The sequence below is a fragment of the Haliaeetus leucocephalus genome, unplaced genomic scaffold (assembly GCF_000737465.1).
Source record: "Haliaeetus leucocephalus isolate CR32 unplaced genomic scaffold, Haliaeetus_leucocephalus-4.0 Scaffold0, whole genome shotgun sequence".
Taxonomy (NCBI): Eukaryota; Metazoa; Chordata; class Aves; order Accipitriformes; family Accipitridae; genus Haliaeetus; species Haliaeetus leucocephalus.
Genome location: NW_010972436.1, coordinates 14,154,101 through 14,174,394, shown reverse-complemented (window position 1 = coordinate 14,174,394; position 20,294 = coordinate 14,154,101). Strand labels below are relative to the sequence as shown.

General features: G+C 36.8%; 1 protein-coding gene across 2 annotated transcripts in view; it reads left to right on the top strand.

The window, feature by feature from the left end:
• KIF5B (kinesin family member 5B) overlaps positions 1–20,294 on the top strand; it is a 38,243-nt gene that overhangs the window by 304 nt on the left and 17,645 nt on the right. For both annotated transcript variants that reach the window (XM_010585189.1, XM_010585182.1), the window contains exons 2-12: positions 9,066–9,153; positions 10,824–10,897; positions 11,367–11,471; positions 11,885–11,933; positions 12,253–12,308; positions 12,414–12,501; positions 13,999–14,123; positions 15,689–15,793; positions 16,210–16,355; positions 18,348–18,496; positions 19,853–20,046. In XM_010585189.1, coding sequence (XP_010583491.1) covers positions 9,066–9,153; positions 10,824–10,897; positions 11,367–11,471; positions 11,885–11,933; positions 12,253–12,308; positions 12,414–12,501; positions 13,999–14,123; positions 15,689–15,793; positions 16,210–16,355; positions 18,348–18,496; positions 19,853–20,046 — 1,179 coding nt within the window. The remainder of the gene's footprint in view (positions 1–9,065; positions 9,154–10,823; positions 10,898–11,366; positions 11,472–11,884; positions 11,934–12,252; positions 12,309–12,413; positions 12,502–13,998; positions 14,124–15,688; positions 15,794–16,209; positions 16,356–18,347; positions 18,497–19,852; positions 20,047–20,294) is intronic.

The window sequence follows — 20,294 nt, the reverse complement described above, 5'->3', positions numbered from 1 at the left end:
GGAGGGGGGCCGGCTAGTCTGGAGGTGGGCATGGTGGGGCAAAGAGCAGGGTACCGGTGGGGGCAGAGGTCCCCGAGCGGTGGGCGGTGGGTCGTAGGGAGACGGCGGCGGCGGCCGGTCAGGAAACCTTTGACAAAAGCGCTGGCGAAAGGCTTGCGACTTGGGGCGTAGCGTGAGGTTCCGTTGGCGAGCCCGAGCCACAGGGCACGCTTCGGTATGTCCACGGAAAATGCGTGAATCACGAGGTGGAGAGTAGCAGGCGAGTCCTGCAGTGTGTCCCCCGGCTAGGCTGTCCCCGGTTTCGGTGACCGCGATGAGTTTGACCGCTAAATTCGTGCTCAAAATGCATGCGTTGGAGCTACCTACCATCGAAGTAATCGTCTACAGAGAGTTGGGAAGAAAATGCAGAACAACAGTGCAGGCTTCAGTTTCGTGGTGCTTGTGACCTGTAAATCAGTCTCGAGCTAATAAGTTTTGTTCTTAAAATCAGAATAAACGGACTTTTTGTAAAGTTTGTAAAGTTATTTTAACTGAAGTCACCTTACAAAGTAGGAGGCCTGTTATAAAACAATCTGGATGTTACAGGGGGAAAGGTAGTCCTTCCCTTCTTGTTTGGTGTATCATATTTAGCCACACAGTGGAACTGGAATGTAAAATTAAAGTACAGTAGTTTATTGCCTGGTTTGGTTAGCATTGTACAAACACACTTTATTCCCAATGTTTGTTTTATTTTTGCTAACTTTTAATCTGTGTTTTCATATAAATATTTTCCTCTATAGAGACAGTGCTGGTTCTGCATTACGGAAGGTAACTTAGATGTCAGTTATTATCAGTCTTCAAATTTTCTTTTTTATATTCTGTTTTTTGAGGCTACCAATGATAGCTTTTTTGCACAGTGTTTGAAGTTGAAGGACGTGATATAATAAAATACTTATTTTAGTAGCACTAAGTATTAGTGCTCTAGTCTGTTAATATTCAACTGAATTTGTCAATAAAATATGGAATTCCATGAGTCTGCAGCTACAAGAACAATAGCAAGCTTGTGAAATGAGGTAATTCAGGCTTATTTCAACTGGCCACTTAGTATCTCAAAGTACATCTCTTCTTCCTGAGGTTGTACAGGTAAACTCCTCAGAATAAGGAACCAAACCTGGAAAATGGAAAACTTAACTAGAACAAATGATCTTGCATCCATCAGTGAATACCCATTCATTGTGACACTGCATGTTTTGTTTAAAATCCATGACTAAGTTTAGAAACCTTGAAGTTTTCTGACATTTAAAAAATATTTTTTCCGTATCTTCTTTCAGTAGTTCTAGTCTAAAAGAAAACTTGTTTAAATACTCTTTAAGTATGCTTTTCAAATATCTAAAATGTAAATTGGGCTGAAGTGGTACTATATCTGAGTAGAACAGTCTGATGGCATGCTCCTGAGGGATCATGTGGGGCTTTCTGCTTGGGATTAGTGTTTAGCGTTACAGCTGTACTTTGGTGTTTTCTGCATTGGTAAAAATGACAACAAAAAAATCTTTCAGTGGTCCTAGGGCCAGGACTTGCTGTGTCTGACTTTGGGAAAAATGCCTCCCAGAATTATTAGATTGGGTAGTGGTGGCAGTATTTGTGTTCTGTTTCACAAAATCTTAATAAAGGATTGATATTCTGTGATTTTGTTTTTATAATGGTGGATATATGACAAGATCGATGTTCTCAAAGTTATGACTTGATTCTCTAAAACTGCTAAGACAATTACTTTAACTTGGTTTTTTAATTATTTTTTTTTTTAACAAGCTGACTGAGTTTATTTTATAAAGTTATGGACCTTCCAACCTAAGGCTGTAGGGAGCCACCTCTTGTGTGTGTGTGTGTTGTAGAATTGCCCAAGGGAGGATAGTAACAGAAACAGTCCTTCTCATGAAACAATTTCTAAAAACATTCCTCAATAAGTTGTATGTTTGGTTACTTTCAGCTATTTGGTTTCTGTCTTTATTGCTACATGTCATATGGGCTGCCTGTTGAACAGTAATTGAGCCACTTTTTTTTTTTTTTTTACATAGCTGCTTTCCTCAGCTGCCTGAAGGACTTGCCCCTTCTGCGTGCACTGAGTCTGCTGAAACCGTGAAGGCTTCTTTAATAATACTTGGGAGTTGCCTTTAAAGGTAGATAGAAGGTGAAAACTAGGAGACATTGGAAGCAGAGCTTATACCAGACTGCAGATTTGGCTTTCTGGAGGAGGGTGGGGAGGGAAATCAGTGACTATAACCAAACCCTCCTCCTTCCTTGACTCCCCTGTCATCTCTGGTGTATCTATCCTCCCTTCTTGTTCTAGCTCCTATGTAATTACTGGCATGGTTGTCTTTCTGGACAAGTGAGTTGTTTTGATTTGTGTCAGATAAAATACTTGTTTTAATTGTAGCTAGTGTGTAACAGCAATTTGAGGGGACATATGGGGTTGGTATGTTTTGAAGAGCAGGCTTTGAAAAATTGCTGTCCTTCCACAGGATGAAACTTTTCTAACTAGCAAAGAGCTTTTAAAGTATTAATCAAAAGTGGCTTCTTTCCACTTTAATATTTTTATTAAATACTTTTTTCCTAATGGTTCTTCCTGTTAATTCAATATAAGGGTTTTTTTTTAAACAGATAATAGGGTGACTTGTTATGAGTCTATGGCTTTTATTTTAAACATCTTAAATGTACCTTTATACAAAAACTGACAGCAATTTGCACATGGATTTCAGACTTTTGAGTAAGATAAAACAGGGAGGAATAGCAAGCTTATAATATCTATATGATTATGTCCTTTATTTTTTTCAAAGGTAGAACTGCTTGCAACTAAGTAGCTTTATAGTTCTGCATAACATATCTATACTTCTTTTTAAAAAAAATCTCTATACCTAGTCTTGCTCATCTTAAAACTGTTCAAAAGCGATAAGATAGATTACTGAATACAGTGACACTCAAGGATTTTGGACTGAAGCCTAAACTGAAAACAGTACTATCAAATGACTGAAGTGGCGAGGTGTTACGGGCATTCACGCAAATGGGCAGTATCCCTCTATTATCCAAACTTTGCTAGTAATGATCATAGTATATTCCTTATTTCTGTGGCTTTTAAGAGAGAATCATGGCTATCTGCCTGTATTTTCGTATTTGCTGAGAGTACTATTTTTTTGTATGTAAGATATAACCCCTGTAATCCTGGAAAGAGCTTGAGACATGTAGCTTGCTTTTTCATTACCTTTTAAACTAGTATTGGATAGTAAATGAGAGCAATGCTAGGTTTAATTTATGTTAGAATCAGGTTAGTGAAGATCACTTGCTATTACTACAGCTCTTGGCAGCAGATTATTCAAAAGGAAAATATGCATTGCAGAAAAAAAGGCTGTGCCGGACTGTATAAATGCAAGAAGCAAGGTGCATTCTTAAAACAACTTTTTTGTCTTATTTGCTAGGGTGAAGGAAAGCGCTGCTTAATTAGAAACACATGAATAAAAATGCTTTATGTCTACAGTGCAACTTTAAACATGAATCAGAAATTGCAATCTGTAGCTGAAACAATCATACTCTTTTAGTGTTACTCTAATTTTTTTTTTTTTTTACTTCATTCCATGAAATGGTGGATAATAGAGACATTTTGCAGATGATACTGGTATGATGATTTAACAGAAAGCAAATATTCTAGTTTACAGTAATATGTAAAGGAAGAGCTATATTCCCTGGCTGCTGTACCACTTGCTTAGAAACACCTCTACTCATATTTGGTTTTTGTTCTGAAATTCAATGATCATTTTTATGCCAGCAGTGCTTGCTTTCCTCTTTAGAAGAAACTTTTTACTAAAGCAAAGCTTGGCTGAAACTCTTGTTCCAAAATTCCTCTCTGTTTTGATGCTCGAAACTGAGTTTCTAGTCACAATTTTTTAAAATAAAATTACATGGTTTAGTCCTTCTGTAACAATAAATAACTGCTGTAAAAGTTGATATTTGAGTTGCAGTATTTGCACAGAAATAAGAAAAATGGGTCAGAAAGAGCTGAGATCCACTAACTGTTCTGTATTGTGTGCAGTTTTGTATGCATAGAGCTAGGACAAGAAGAAAATCCTTTTTCCTTATCCTAAAAATAAAATACTAATTTGGAACAGTGCCTTTTCACTCGTTTGCAGTCCTGGACTCCGTTAGGTGTGTCAAAGCAGCAGTACCTTAGCTTAGTAATAGGAAGAACTGACTCAGGTATTTGACATCATACTTTCCAGAAATTATTCTTTGTGGGATTTTTCTTTTAACATGTTTTGTGCTGATGGGAAGAACTTTGTTTAATAAAGATGCAGAACTTAAAGGGAAGGTAAGCCCATTACTTATTACTTCAACCTCTCACCAAGGATAAGCTAACCATGGGTGGGTATAGCATTGTTTTAACTGTCCATTCTAGCAAAAACCGGTAAAGAGCATCTGGGTATGTTGTGGTAGAAAAATATGCTACTGATTTTTCAAGTAAATTTTCACTGCTGACTTGGCTTCAGATGCTAATGCATAAAAAATAAGGTGAACTCAGGTAATTTACAAATAACCAGTTCTGTAGTTTATGGAAAGTCATAATGGTAGAAATAATTTGTTGGGTTTTTTTAAAAAAAATTCTATGGGGATAACCTTAAGTATTTCTCGGACTTTTGAGGTAAGATTTCAGTCTAGTTGTAATTGCAGATTTTTGTGCAGTCCTCGTTGAAGGTACTGACAAAAACTAACTTTTCTGAAGAAACTTAACGCATTCTCTAAATCTTGTATGATTTAGATGGGTTGAGTGTCCTGTTATGTAAGGATAATGGGTAACTAGTCTTCAAGTTAACTGCAGAACTGTGTACTTGAACATAAACTCTTTATTAAGATTCAGTTTACTGCTAAATCGTGTTGGCAGATGTACTTTTTTGAGGGCTGTGAGAGCGCTTGCAAAGTTTTTGCTGTGGGACCACATCCCTTCAGTACAAGCAACTATGGGAGCTGAAGTTGTCTTGTAGTTGATTACTGACAGAACAAATGCTAGGCAAGGATTCTATTCTATTTGGAGCAAGGAAGTCAGAAGCTCTGCTTGTTTGCTTGATATTTTGTGTGTTGCTTATAGGTCATATGTATTAAATTTTTATTAGGATTTGAGCAATGCTTGCTGAAAATTTCTGGAGTATGTCAAAGCAGCATCATATCATGGTAGTGACACTGCTACTACCACTGTTATGGACACCATGTGATAATGTTGCTTGGACCTTTTGTGTTTTCAGTTCATCATAATATCTGATTGTTTACTACTTGGGGAAGAAAAGGCATCTGGTATAGAAAAAATATCTGACACTTTAATCTTTCTTGATTAATCTCTTAAAGGTAATGAGGCAGCTTTCTAGGGCAGTGTAATCTGTGTAATACTGTTTTAGCTTTGTTTACAGCAGAAAGTAGACTGTAAAGAGAAGTGGTAAGACATAGTGTTGCAGATGTCAAAGATGTGAAACCATACTGAGTGAGAGTAACTTGTATTCTTAAAACATAATTATCCTGGAACCTGCTTGGCTAAACCTACTTGGTTAGATATTGATTCAGTAATGATGAAGCAGGGACATGCCTCTAATGTGGGTTTTCATAGGTGTGATAAGTGTACTGCAACCTGGGAAGGGAGGGAAATATGTAATTGGATTTTTGAGTGCTTTGAAGTTGTGTTGTGGCCTCATCTAGGAACGTATAATACTAAGGACATGTACAAAACCCCTTCACTTTCCACCTGCGAGGGATGGGGAAGTGACAAGCAGTATAAACAGGACTCCTCATAAGGGTTCTTTTGGCCAGAATTGTTAAATTTTGGGGGTATGTTGGTAGCAGTTGTTAATTTGAGGGAAATTGGAATTTGTCATGTGCCTACCAGCTTTCACTGTATTAATAAACAAGATCAATTAAAGGCATTACTGGCCAAGTGAAGTCGTTGCAGGTTAGTTTTCTGTTCTTACTCGTCCTTGGCATTCATCATACGTGCTGTTCTTTATTTTAACATTTTGTCCAACAAAAGAGACTGTAATTGTATGGGATACTGTAATTTGGCTCTGTTCTCTTATGAAGGCATTTAAGAGGCAATTGGAGAGTAGATAGTCTAAAAAGTATTCTGTGTCTTTGTATTACTCTTAAATTAGTAAACATAATTTTCCTTTAACATAGATAAAGAAGAATAGTTCCATTCAGTCAACCTTTGCTTGGCAAAAGAATTAAAAAACCACAAACAAAAAAACCACAAACACACACAAAACCCTCTAAATACTGTTTAAAAATTTAGAGAAGGAAAGCTTTTTCAGAACCTGCTGCAAATACCTGTGGATTGCAGGATGGTTGCAGACTAGTGCAAGTTGTGCCTATAGTTCTTTCTAAACAAGTTATCTTCCTGTACCGGAAACTAGGCCTGATATTTTAATTTATTATTTTTTTTAAAGTTGGATTTCACTGAAGTAAATAAGAAAATCTGCTATTTGGCATCAGAAATATTCTGTAGTAATATATAAACACTTGATAATGTATGTGTATACATTCAAACATATACTATGCAAAATAATGTTTGCATTTTAATGTACTTTTCTGTTCTCATAGTTGTCATGGTCTACGGGGAACAGCAAAGATCAGATATGTTGGGATCTGTGAGAAACAGTATTGTTAACAGTTGCTGCATAGGCTGTCAGAAGATAATATCCAGGAACTTTCCCTAATTCTTCTGAAATCAATTTAATTGGAATACTTGTCATCTATATATTTTTCTGGAGTAATAATTTGGAGAAGAGTTTAAACCTTACAAGTACAACCACACAAATTCCTAATGCTGCACAGATTGTTTGCAGTGACATTGCACACTATCACTTTTCTTACTATATTTTTCCAAGGTGTAATTGTAAATATGATCCTCTAAAATGGTATTATTTCAGTGCATATAAATATGCACTTGAGCATGAAACAGATCTGATGAATATTTTGTGATGTAGATGACTTGCAATGTGTAGTGTGGCTGATTGATATTTGTGAAGTTGGAGGCTTCTTGAAACTACAGCTGCTAGTGAGAAAGAAAATGTATAGCTAGTGTTATCTTCTTCTACAGTGACTTACCTTTTTATGTAATGTATTCTCAGTCTTCATTTTCTTACCTCAGGGTTACTTGGAACTTGTTAGTTGTTTGTCTTCTGGTATATGTAATGGCCTCAATCCTACCTGTAGAACGTAGGAATTTGAGGTGTATTTGAAGCTAAAATGAGTAATCAAGAAGGCCTGTGTTTTCCCTGCTGTGAAACAAGCATTCTGACAAACTTCAGCACCTTAGGGATAGTTTCTGCCTACCGAGTCTTGTGGTTTCTTGAGCATATTTACACAGTGAATGCTGTAATTATTTTTTCCAAGAGGGAGCTCATCCACCTGAATTCAAGCCCTCTCAGCAGATAGATATGTGTTGAATCTAAAAAGCTTCATTTGGTGTTATGCTAGATGTTATTAAAAGACAAATGGAAGGTCAGGCTGGGGAAGGGAATGTGGTGGGTGGGTGAAAGATGGAAGCTATACTTGTTTCTTTGCCAGAGAGGCAGTTCAGAATATCCTTGAGGGAGGATGATAATGAATGACCATAGTGGCTAGCAGGTTGAGGGAGTTGATTCTCCCCCTCTCCTCTCCTCTCATGGGACCCCACCTGGAGTACTGTGTTCAGTTCTGAGGCCCCCAACATAAGAAGGACATGGACCTGTTGGAGTGGGTCCCGAGGAGGGTCACCAAGATGATCAGGGGACTGGATCACCTCTCCTATGAAAACAGGCTGAGAGAGTTGGGGTTGTTCAGCTTGGAGAAGAGAAGGCTCCAGGATGATCTTATAGCAGCCTTCCAGCACCTAAACGGGGACTACAGGAAAGATGGGGAAGGACTCTTTAACAGGGAGTGTAGTGATAGAACAAGGGGTAATGGGTTTAAACTGAAAGAGGGTAGATTCAGATTAGGTGTAAGGAAGAAGTTCTTCACTGTGAGAATGGTAAGGCACTGGGACAGGTTTGCCCAGAGAAGTTGTGGATGCCCCATCCCTGGAAGTGTTCAAGGCCAGTTTGGATTGGGCTTTGAGCAACCTGGTCTAGTGGAAGGTGTCCCTGCCCATGGCAGGGGGGGGTGGAACTAGATGATCTTTAAGGTCCCTTCAAACCCAAACCATTCTATGAATTAAATTTAGGCAAAATGGAGCACTTGCAAGTGAGCGTAGCAGCGGTAACTGACCTAGGTCCCTTGTAAACCTTGCCTGTCTGCGTCGCTGCCTGCTAAATCAAGCTCTGAAAATGCTAAAAAAATTGGAACTTCATAAGATGAGCATAATAGTTCATATCCTAATGGATTGTCAGCTGTGTAGAACGGTGTTATGAAAATCTTTTCTTTAAAACAAAACAAAATCCAACATTCCTTTAAAAAAAGCTATGTCAGAGCTTCCTCTTACAGTGTCTTCCAAAATAAGTCTTCTGTGAAAGGTTCCCTTCCTCCAAAGTGGCCTTTTCTTCTGCTTATGGAACTTTATTTTAAGGATATCATGTAAGGGGAAATAGTTGTTATGCTGACTGTAGGTGATCTGAATGTTTCTTTTTGGTTTGAGGTTTTTAACAAATATTACCAAGATGGATGTTCTGTGTGATGTGGTATAAACTGGTTTTAATAATTGGGTTTACCAGAGTAAACCTGCTACCAGAGTAGAAGAGAATAAGGGATTCTTAGATGCACAGACTAGGCATTGGCTTACCTTGTAAATCAAGTAAATTGAGGTCATGTGGCAGAGTAGTTTTGGAGAACCATTTAGGTTGCACTTTGAAAACAAATGTATTTAATTCAAGGCCTTACTTGTAGGCAAGCATGTGAAGATTTAGGCAACACTATATAAGCCGATTTCCTTGCTACAGTCTTCAAGTGCTTAAAGTAAAACAAAAGATTGGGTTGAGACAGCGTAGGCTACTTCTAACTATATGAACAAGCACCTTCCACTTCTCCTTCCAGCATCTGGTTTTTAATAGCTCTCTGTGTCGTCTTTTTTTTTTTTTTTTCAGTCCAAGCCATATATATTTGACCGTGTATTCCAGTCAAACACATCACAGGAACAAGTATACAATGATTGTGCTAAAAAGATTGTCAAAGGTAAGGTAGAACAGCAACTTTAACCATAAGGAAATGTCTCATATTCGTGTGGATTTAATTGTGAAAACTGATACTTCTATTGCTCCCTTTTGCTTTCTGAGTGTTTAATAAGAGCCATCGTGGATCATAGCAGTATAAAATCATCCTGTAGTTGAGCCGATAAATTATGTCAATACTTAACCTGCTGTTTCAGTCAATTGCAACATTTGATAACATTTACCTGTCATATTTTGGGTTTTTTGCAGTTCTCTGCAAAAGATTGTTTACAACAGTTTGTCAGAAATTTAATCAAAGTAACTCTTATGAATAGGTTTGTTGGGGGGGGTTTCCCCCCCTTAAATTTATTGGTGAAAACATCCTGCATTAGTTTGTTTGGAGGAATATAAGAGGAAAGGAAACTTGTGAAATCCCATGTATGCTATAGATCTTTTCTAAGCTTGTTCATTTAATACGCAGTTTAAGGAGGATTTTTTGAATATGATTTTTAGCTTCACAATTAAAAGTTTAAACATGAGTTATTGCTGTGCATGTCAGGGTGTACAGTTTTTCCAAACTTGAATTGTCAGAATTGGCCTACTAACTTCAGAAAATCAAGTCTTATCACAAAGAAGGTTATACCACAGTAAGTTGTTGTAGTAAGCAATTATCTAGTTCTCTGAAAATAAAATTGATTAATTTCTTGAGGAGATCAGTAATAAGTTCTAATTGACACAACTTTCAAAATAACTTTAACAAAGCCTTGTCAGAAACCCCTGAAATATCAGCTATTAGTGACAAGAGAAGGTTGGGTAAATGTAGGGGTTTTTTGATCATTAGAAAAGTGAATTGCTGTGGGGAAAGCCATGCTGCTGCAACTATTTAACCCTTTAATGAATTCAGTAGTAATCAGGATTAGATCAGAAGTTTGCTCCTTAAAAAACAAAGTTAACCAAGAATTGTAACGCTGCCCCTTTCCTCCATCTAAAAATCTGACCTGTTTCTCTGCGTGGCTTTTCTAGGCTATGCTACATCAGGTGGCAAACGAGCTCTAGTGGTGGTACAAATGGATTATGGGTATGATGGGCTGGCAAAGACTTCCCTATTTGGAGTATCTCATGCTTGTTTTTGGAAAATGAAAGTTTGCTTGCAGGATGTGATTCTATAGTAACTGACTTGTAAACAAGCCAACCCACCAGCCCTTCACCCCTCACTTTGGGTTGGTTCATTCATAATTTGAAATATAAACTTATGGCCAAAGAGTAGGCTGCTTAAAACTTACAGCATAGCCCTTTCTCTTCACAGTTGGACAATTAAACTTTCCTGAAGGCAGAAAATATTATAGTGTTCTCGTGTATGGTTTCTTCTTCTGAGTTATCAAAGACTTATCTATTCAACCTGGCAGTTGTATCGATTTCCTTTTTGTTCCTGACTCTGAAGTCCTGATTTTTCTGGTTGAAGGAACAGATGCTTCCAATACAGTAAACTTCTAAAATGTAGTCAATGATGACTTAATGCATTAAAAGGGGTAGGGAGGAACACCCTCCCTCCCCCCAGCTGTAGCACAGAGTTCCCAAACATTGAATGATTTAACTTGCTGAACATTTTAGGAACTGCCTGCTTGCATTCTCTTTCATTTGACTTTCCTTTAGAAGAAGGAAATGAACCCTAATGAAAATACTCTTTCTCTTTAGATGTGCTTGAAGGATACAATGGTACAATATTTGCTTATGGGCAAACGTCGTCTGGAAAGACACACACTATGGAAGTAAGAAATCTTAAAATAATTTTCCTCTTAATGTCACTGTCATCTCTTTTCATCACAGTAGTCTTATCTTTGTAGAAATAAGATGCCTACTTGTTTTCATCTTGCAATTTTAATTTTCTTTCCCTTTTCCATTGCAACATTTTGGTACCCAAAATGTTTTTTTAGGACCGAGCATGGCGATTACTGTATTTTTTCAGCCCTCAGTAGCAGGATGAGAAATGCAAGAATAATGTTATTAGTACATTTTCACTTGTAGTAGTTTGGGAGATTTCTGAGGCTATTCTTTTCACTCCTGGCAAATGCTGGGGCTAAATGGATGGTCAAGACTCTCCTTTATAGGTAAAACAAGTGCATCATACCTGTCAGCATTATTTTAAAACTAATTTGTCTGTTAACTGTTTGTTTTGCCTTTGGATACTGTTATGTTGGATTCAGTATGTTTCATTTTATTGTATTTTTTTCTAATAAGGGGAAACTTCATGACCCAGATGGAATGGGTATTATTCCAAGAATAGTGCAAGATATTTTTAATTATATTTACTCTATGGATGAGAATCTTGAGTTTCATATAAAGGTAAAATTTTCTTCTTTGTTACTTATTTAATCTATGTTAAAACTGTAAGTAGTCTATGGTTAAATGGATGTTCTGTATCTGTTTCAAATGCCTGTAACTTGGAAAATCTAAACGTGAGTTATTTCTGAATTAACTGACTCTTCTTAAAGAAGAATTACGTTAACACTTTAATCTTGTTTCCATTAAACATTGATGGTAGCTATCCTGATAACTTATGGCAGTGCTGAAAGTGTTTGAAGCTTTTGATCAAAATAGTTTCTTCTTAAAGGTGTATTTTAGTTCAGCCTTAAGGACTAGAGCTAGACATGGTATTATGTGGGAGGTCATAATAATCATGTGGGGATCCTTCTGGTCAAAAAGCAAAGCATTTGTGCTTTCTGATGCTGTATCTTTATTCCCCTTCCCACTTCTAGGTGTCATATTTTGAAATATACTTGGATAAAATAAGGGACCTTTTGGATGGTAAGCCTTTTATTTATATTGAACATAGAAAATTGTTCTGGAGAGAGGTATATTAAAAAAAACCCCAAACCTTATCATGATACTAAGATACGTATGTAGTATGCTGATAACCTATACATGATAAGGGTACATCAAAATGAGAAAGTATGGAGCTAATTTATGTAATATTACTAAAGCTGCAGTAGTGGTGGTTTCATGTGTATTAAGTTTTTATAATGTGTTGCTGAGAAATAACATCTATGACTCGGACATGTATTGTACACAGCTCATTCATCTTGAAAAGAAATATATGTTAGCTTTAGAACTTTTTCTCTTCCAGTTTCAAAGACCAATCTTTCTGTTCATGAGGACAAAAATAGAGTTCCCTATGTAAAGGTGAGCATCAGCCTGATATGTTTTCATCTTTCAGTCCTCTAGTGTATGTCATTTACTTTTGGCTTGTTGGTGTGGTGGGTTTTTGCCTTTTTTTTTTTTCTAAAGGGTTGCACAGAGCGTTTTGTATGTAGTCCAGAAGAAGTTATGGATACTATAGATGAAGGAAAATCAAACCGACATGTAGCAGTTACAAGTAAGTATTATCTTTTGTCTCCTTTTAGTGCTTTATTGATTTGCTTCTGGTATGCCTTAAGAAGTAGGGAAGACAAAAATAGTAAGCTTAAATCATTCAGGTTTTTGAAAGGGTCTAGCATAAGCAGTTTCGGTGTGTCTTTCAGAAACAAGTATTTCAATTCATTTCTTGTTAGATGTTGTTACTTAGGCTTGGGCTGAAAGGAGAAAGTAAGTGATCAGTGAGGAGCTCTGAATCATTGGAGAAAAAGGTGCAGTTCTGCATTAGGAATAGCGCAAAATCCCAGTTTATGGAATTTGTTTCAGTTAACCTGTGAATCCACAAGTAAGGTGCTGTGGCTCGTCTACAGTTTGGCAATTCTGCTGCATATTCTAAGAAAAGCTGGTCAGAATATATATTCAGACATGCTGCAGATTTAAGCAGTGTCCCAATGTCCCAAGTTTTTTGGCCTGTGGCATGCAGCTGCATTGCAAGGGGCTATATCATAGGTCTCCAAATTCCCACAAAAAGCAGGATTAGGAAGTGACAGAGGGTTTAAAAAAAAAAAAAAAAAAAGACAAGGGAAGATGAGGTGCATGCAAAATAATACTTAAGTTCTTAGCAACTGAAGTGACTGTCAGAAATCTTTGAGAGCCAGTTTGAGGGTGAGTTTCACAACCTTCCTTTGTCTAGTACTTTATTCAGGAAAAGAAAGAATATGCAATCATTAAGAAAATAAGAGATTTTTCTTCTCATTTCTTTGGTTAAGGAACAAAAAATAAAAATATCGTGTTTCTTTTAAGGGATGACTCAGTCCTGCACTTTCACTTTATTGCTCCTAGGTAGTAAGGTTCTGAAGCAGAGACCAGACTAAGTAATGGAGAAATAACAGAAATTTGGATAGAAGGATATTATTCTATGTTGAGCTGCTTCTGTGGCATCAGTAAGCTGGTGTTTTTAGGCCTGTGAGGGATTTATGGTTAAAGGGAAGAAGAAATAGGCAGACATTCGCATTCACATTGCAGTCAGATTAAATTTTGTTAATGAATTAAAATCGTTCTTTAAATTCAGTAAGTCTTGTTTAGTCTACATGTTTCACAGCAGAGGGGACAGTAGGTATTTAAACCAGAAAAGGGTGAGAGGTTTGGGCCATCCAGTTCAAATTTTCACAAAAGGATAATATGTGATACATTGTAGCTCTACCAAAAAAAACCCCCAACCCTCCCAAACCCGCTATGTTCTTGTTTCAGAATGCAAATGTCCTTTTTGTTCTATTGTGAAATCCATAGTTGACAGGCTAGCAAATCTTATCAGTGAGCTTATGTGGTATTAATAGAAGCCCAAGGAAGACTGGATCTTTGTTACTCAATTAGACGATACTGTTAGTTTTATTGTCATTGAGAGACTATACAGTTTCATTAGCTTTAGATCTGTTGCTTCACTGTGGGAAGATACTGTTTTGTTAAGTTAGTTTGGTTGTACAAATATTTTTGTCAATTTGTATATTTTGGATTATAGATATGAATGAACACAGCTCCCGAAGTCATAGTATTTTTCTTATTAATGTAAAACAAGAGAATACTCAAACAGAACAGAAACTAAGTGGAAAACTTTACCTTGTGGACTTGGCAGGTAGTGAAAAGGTAATTCTAAATTTCTTTTTCTGCTCTGAAAAACTCCGGTTATTCTTTACAATCAAATATTTTACATTAATACTGATTCTTCAGTTGTCATTTCTGAAGCGTTTTAATTATGACTTTGAAATGTGGTCTCTGAATCGTAGTCTGGCTTGATTATTTAAGCTGATCTGCGTTTCTGCAGTTGGGGTTTGTAAATATGGAATAAGGTAGGGAAATAGGCTAGAGTTCAGTCTTGGTATCTGAGAGAGCAAAAAAGTGTACAGGTGTGTTGGCTAGCCAGGTACTGGAATAAAAATACTTTTATGGATGTGGAATATCTGGATTTTCTTATGTAGTGGTACCAAGTTTCTTAATTTGAAATTCTGATTAACATTGTTTAAAATGACAGCTTGCTTTCCTGTGTCAATGGTTTAAAGCAGAGAAGGAAATATGTACCATTTTGCTTATTCTGTATCACTTTTTATAGACTGTAATTAGCCTTTCAAGAGCTGGATTTTTGACATTCTTTTCATCTTTGCTTCTGGGTTTATCCCCATCTTTGTCTCTGGCATTTTTCAGTCCTTTCTGCTTGCTGTTGTCTTTCCTCATGTCATTGTTCTATGGCCTTTTTGTTGTCTCTGGTCCTCTATTCTGAAATGTTTTTCTTAGTAATGGTCTTTTTTTTTTTTTTTTAATGCTTCCAGTTTCATTCTCGTTAAAGCGAGAATGAAGTTAAAGGACTGGGTTGCAGGTCTCCTTTCTCTGTAGTTTTGTTCCTTTCACTGTTTATTTCAAACTTTACTTTTGTGCTTCTCCCAGTCTTGTTGAAATACATGAGGTTTTCTGATGCCTTGTCTTGAATTGGTTTAAACATGGGTAAATAGAATTGCTTAGTTATAGTCATCATCAGAGCTTGGTGAGAAGAATAGTAAAGAGAGGGTTATAGGACTCCAAGTCAAATTCAGCCCTTGAGGCAGAAGAGCTAAGGTAAATAGAATGGTGTCAGGGTAGATTTTTTTCACATTTCTGCTGATATATACTTAAGTTCCTCAAACACTCATGTAGGTCAGATTCAGCCTCTAAAATCTGTTCTTACAAATTCTTGCTAATATAAACTGCTGTATTCTCGGGGGGGAGGTGCTGTTATGTGGTTTGTTGGGATTTTTGGGGGGTTTTTGTTTGTTAAGGATGACCTCTGGACAAACTATTCATAATGCTTCTTTTCTTTTACTTGAAGGAATTAAAATTTTTTGACAAACTTCAAACAACTTTTGAATTTGTTTATTTGATGGAGGTTTTTAACTATACACGTATCTTCTATGAAAAGGTGTACTTTGCAGGGAAAATACTCGCTTCAGTTTAAAAAAAATCAGAAACATCTTCACACACTGAGTTCTGAATGAAAAACTGATGGTGAATCAGGGAAAGAGTCTGAGGAGGAGTTTGCTTATTCTAATCCAGCTTGTTTATGAGTACCTCAAAGTCAGGGAGACTGACTTAAAAGCAGAAAAATTACTCAAGTCTTTATATTAAATGTGGAAGGTGTTTTTTGAAGATGCATTTAGTAATTTACTGAAATATTTGTATAGGTTAGTAAAACTGGAGCAGAAGGTGCTGTGCTGGATGAGGCCAAGAACATCAACAAGTCTTTGTCTGCTCTTGGAAATGTCATCTCTGCTTTGGCGGAAAGCAGTGTAAGTGTTCTTTTTTGTATTTTTATAGTTCAAGGTTAAAGGCTTGTGTCTCTGAATGTGATGATATACAGAAATTCTTTACTAATGTCAGTGATATGCATGGAGTCTTTTAAACTAATCCAATTGCAGAAATGCATTGCAAATGGCTGTTACATGATAATTAATGAAGTTACATTTAATGTTGAAGAACCTAACTTTCAGTATGGTACTTTTCTTGTACTCTGGAAGTTACCAAACATAGAAGTACAATTTTATGTCACCCCATGTGTGTTCAGTCTTATGATTTATGAATTAAAGTAGAATTTAATGTCTTTCTAATGAAGTTATGCCTAGCAAAAACATAGCTCTTATTCCAGCAAATTAAATAATGTGTCTGAAAAAACCATGACTGATTCATTTAACTGTTTTCTTGGTAGACTTATGTTCCATATCGTGATAGCAAAATGACCAGAATCCTTCAAGATTCACTAGGGGGTAATTGCAGAACCACTATTGTTATTTGCTGTTCTCCTTCTTCATACAATGAATCTGAAACTAAATCTACTCTTCTGTTTGGCCAAAGGTGAGTAAATGACTTCATATTTTGCTCTTACTATGCTCAGAAAGAAATGCAGAATGAGAAATAAGTAAGGTACTCTTGTTAAGATTCCTGAACCAAATTAATTAGAATGTTTACTTTCTTTCTGTAATTCTTCAGAGCCATGTGGCTAAGTGTTGTGATCTATTTTATATTATATAAAAATCTTTAAACTGGGCAGGACCCTGAAGACTGTGTATTTTGAGGACAGCATATAGTTTGGTTCAAAATGTGGTTTAATGTATAGTCTTGGAGGGTAATTAATACCCCCCCCAAGTGGAAGGAGGGAGGGAGGAAGGAATTCTCCCTTGTTAAGTTGAATCCTTTATTTGCTGGGAGAACCTGGGAGAACCTGTCCTCTGCCACTCTTTCTTTGATAGTGTGCTGAATTACATCTTCTGGTCTGTTTTCTGTATCTAGCATTCCAGTAACATTAGAGTTAATACTTCTAAATTCCTGTGTCATTTGTAATTGAATTTATAAGTACCCATTTCAAATTTGGCATTTTGTTAGGTAACTGTTCCTTGCCACTCCGTTATTAAGGCTTCATCGTAATACTCCAGTTCCTGACCACTAGATTTAATTACTTCATTTACTGCAGCACATTACGAAATCTGTCAGCGTTTTACTTGGTTCATCTGGTCTTCTATGTTAGCATACATCTTCCACTTTAGTTCAACAAGATAAATTTCTACTGGTCTTTTCAGAGAAGTGTTTTTATTATGGAAAGTAGATCCGATGACTTCAGAACTTCTTAAAAATCTGGCAGAATATGGGTAGTTAGTGGGTGTAGAGTAATGACTGCATTCCGCAGTAGTAGAGGACTTTTTGTCCTCTTTTAGAATCTAGGAGGTCTTTTCCTTTCCTCTTAGTATTTCTTGAATGAGCTACCAGGAGGTGTCTCCCCGCTGTAGCTCTGGTGTCTCCCCGCTGTAGCTCTGGTGTCTCCCCGCTGTAGCTCTGGTGTCTCCCCGCTGTAGCTCTGGTGTCTCCCCGCTGTAGCTCTGGTGTCTCCCCGCTGTAGCTCTGTAGTTTCACTGCCTCATGCTCTTCACTTCTTCAGGAGTTAATAGAGTATGCTTCTATCTTAGTCACCATAGTTAGTCTGGTATATTAATTCAGCCTTCTTGGGATGATAAATTCATGATGAAACCCTAAGCTGTAGAAACTGAAGGCTAGATAAATATCATGTAACTTAGGAAATCATGTGTCTTTTGGTAGTAATCAGTCCCAATAAGACTTTGCAGAAAGATGTTTATAGGAGTCCTATTGGGGCGGAGGGGGAATTGCTAACTACCATTAAGCTTTTTTTCCTGTTTTGATCGTTGAGGGGGAGTATTTGGTAGTAGGACACTATACAGAAAAATTACTGAGGTAAGTGAGGTATGGCACTGAAGTAAAAACTGTACATTAACTTTATGATGATACATTATTAGCACCCGTAGTTTCATCTCCTCATCCAAACACATTAGCTTTGATTTGCCTTACTGAATGTAGAAAATCACATCTGAACTTCATAGCCTGTATGCCTTTTTGGTTAATGGAGATCTAGTAACTGGGTTTTTAGGTTGAAATGAGCTGTTTCTTAAATAAGCTACATGGTTTATACCCTAAAAGTATTATGCTCTCCATCGGAGAAATGTTTGCTAGGTGTGGTGAATGCTACCCTTTGTTCAAAGCTGTGCATTACTGTCTTGACTTGAATTCTTTCAGGTGAAAATATGCAGCTGAATTTTTTGAACTTAGCCAGCCTGAGATTTTTCAGCCTTCCCAAAGTTTATTGTATTGCTCTGTCCATTAACAGTTGTATCAATCCAATTGAAAGCATAGTAAGTTGACAGGGAGTAGAAATAAGCTTTTGGAAGAGGTGGGAATGTTTACATTTCTACCAGTGATATGTAGAAATTTTATTTAATAGCCTTTAATTCCCTTCTTCAAAAACGAAGTTTCAGAGCTTTTTTGCTTTTTTCTTTGTAGAGCAAAGACCATTAAGAACACAGTCTGCGTTAACGTGGAGCTCACTGCAGAACAGTGGAAGAAAAAGTATGAGAAGGAAAAAGAGAAGAACAAGACTCTGCGTAATACCATACAGTGGCTAGAAAATGAACTCAATAGATGGCGGAACGGTGAGAAGTGATTATATTTTTGTTCTGCAAACTTTAGGTGAGACAACAGACGCCGAATGAGTCTTCAGGATACCAAAAATAACTAAGAGCACTATGCAAGACAGTAATAAGAATATTAAAGCTAGCGTATTAAGCTGACATTGCAACTTCATATTTTTCACTGTATGCAACTGGAACAACTTCTAATAATCACATAATGTCAGAAATGTCTGGAAGTATATTGGTGCTAGGTTCTTCAACACTTGGTTTGCTAGCAGAGCTAGAGTTAACATACGTTCTAAAAATGTTATTTTGGGGGAGAAAAACTGATATTAATTTTAAATGCAGGAACTGAGTAAAATATTGCCTCTCTTTTTCTAATTCAAATCAATATCACAAGAACTTGTCCTCGTTTGAAGCTCAAACATGTTAACAGGCAAAAAACCCACCCAAACCCCCAAATTGCTGACAGTACAGAATATGAAGTCATCCTTTCTTCCTGAATAATTAACTTCGTATTGATTTGAAGTGTCTGGCAAAATGCAAGTTATATATGAAGCCTTAAATTCAGGAAAGGAGGAACATAGGTCATACTTACAGATGTGTTCTGGAGTTTGGCAGCTGTAGAAGATGATTTTGCAGTCTTGTAGACAACTGTACCACATCCTGATGTTAATCTGAGAAAAATGGGCTCACTTAAATAAGTTTAGTAGGATGTGGGGTTTTTTTTGTTGGGGTTTTTTTTCATAGAGATGGTATGAGGCCACACCTGAAATGTTAAGTATCATTCTTGCAGAATATTGACACAAGATACTGGAGTGTCAGAAAGAGCCCATACCTTCCAAGAACTGCATAAAATGTTTTGTAATAAGATGCTAAGGAATTCAGTTTAGTTTACCAGAGAAGTGCCTTGATTAGCGTGCAGTATTTTTTCTATGTGAAGTTAATAAAGGGTTCTCATCAGAAAAGGCTTAATGAACACAAAAGGATAAAAGTGTAACTGAAAAACTATTTTAAACTGGAAGCAAAGCAATTTAAAAGTAAATGTGGCTACTTAGCAGAACAGACTGCCAAGGGAAAAGAAAGGGTTTTCTGTCTTCAGGGCAAGTTAGGTGCCTTTCTAGAATATAGTTTGATATGAGATGTGGAGCTCATAGCAGAGTAACTGGGTGAAATATAAAGTTCTGTGATAAGCAGGAGATATTTAGATGATCTAGTGGTAATTTTTTTTAAACCATGTAATCATGGGAACTTGACTGCTTATTAACTGTGGAGCAGTACTGTTAGTGGGGAGCGTGTAATACTTCTCAAGGGTAACTTTGTGGAAGATACTTCATGGCTGACTGTTCTAAAAGTAAGTATATCCTTTTCTTTAAGGGGAGACTGTACCAGTTGATGAACAATTTGACAAGGAGAAGGCCAACTTAGAAGCTTTTGCAGTGGACAAGGATATTACTGTTATTAATGATAAACCAGCTACCACAATTGGAGTAACGGGCAATTTCACTGATGCTGAGAGAAGAAAATGTGAGGAAGAAATTGCCAAACTATACAAACAACTGGATGACAAGGTATGTCATTCTTACTTAATGTAAGACCTCTTGGAAATTTATCCTGAACTATATTACGCAATATTTAATTTGCCAGTCTTCATTTGTTAGTACAGCTTGCTTAAGTATTTGCTGGGAGTGTCTACTCTAATTCTGAAGCTCTGATTAAGAGAAATAAAAATTTCTTTATCTGGTGCTACCTTAGTATCCTTTCTTAGTTGCTCTCCCTTCTTTGCTGAAAATACTAAAAAAAGCCCTGAAAACTGAAA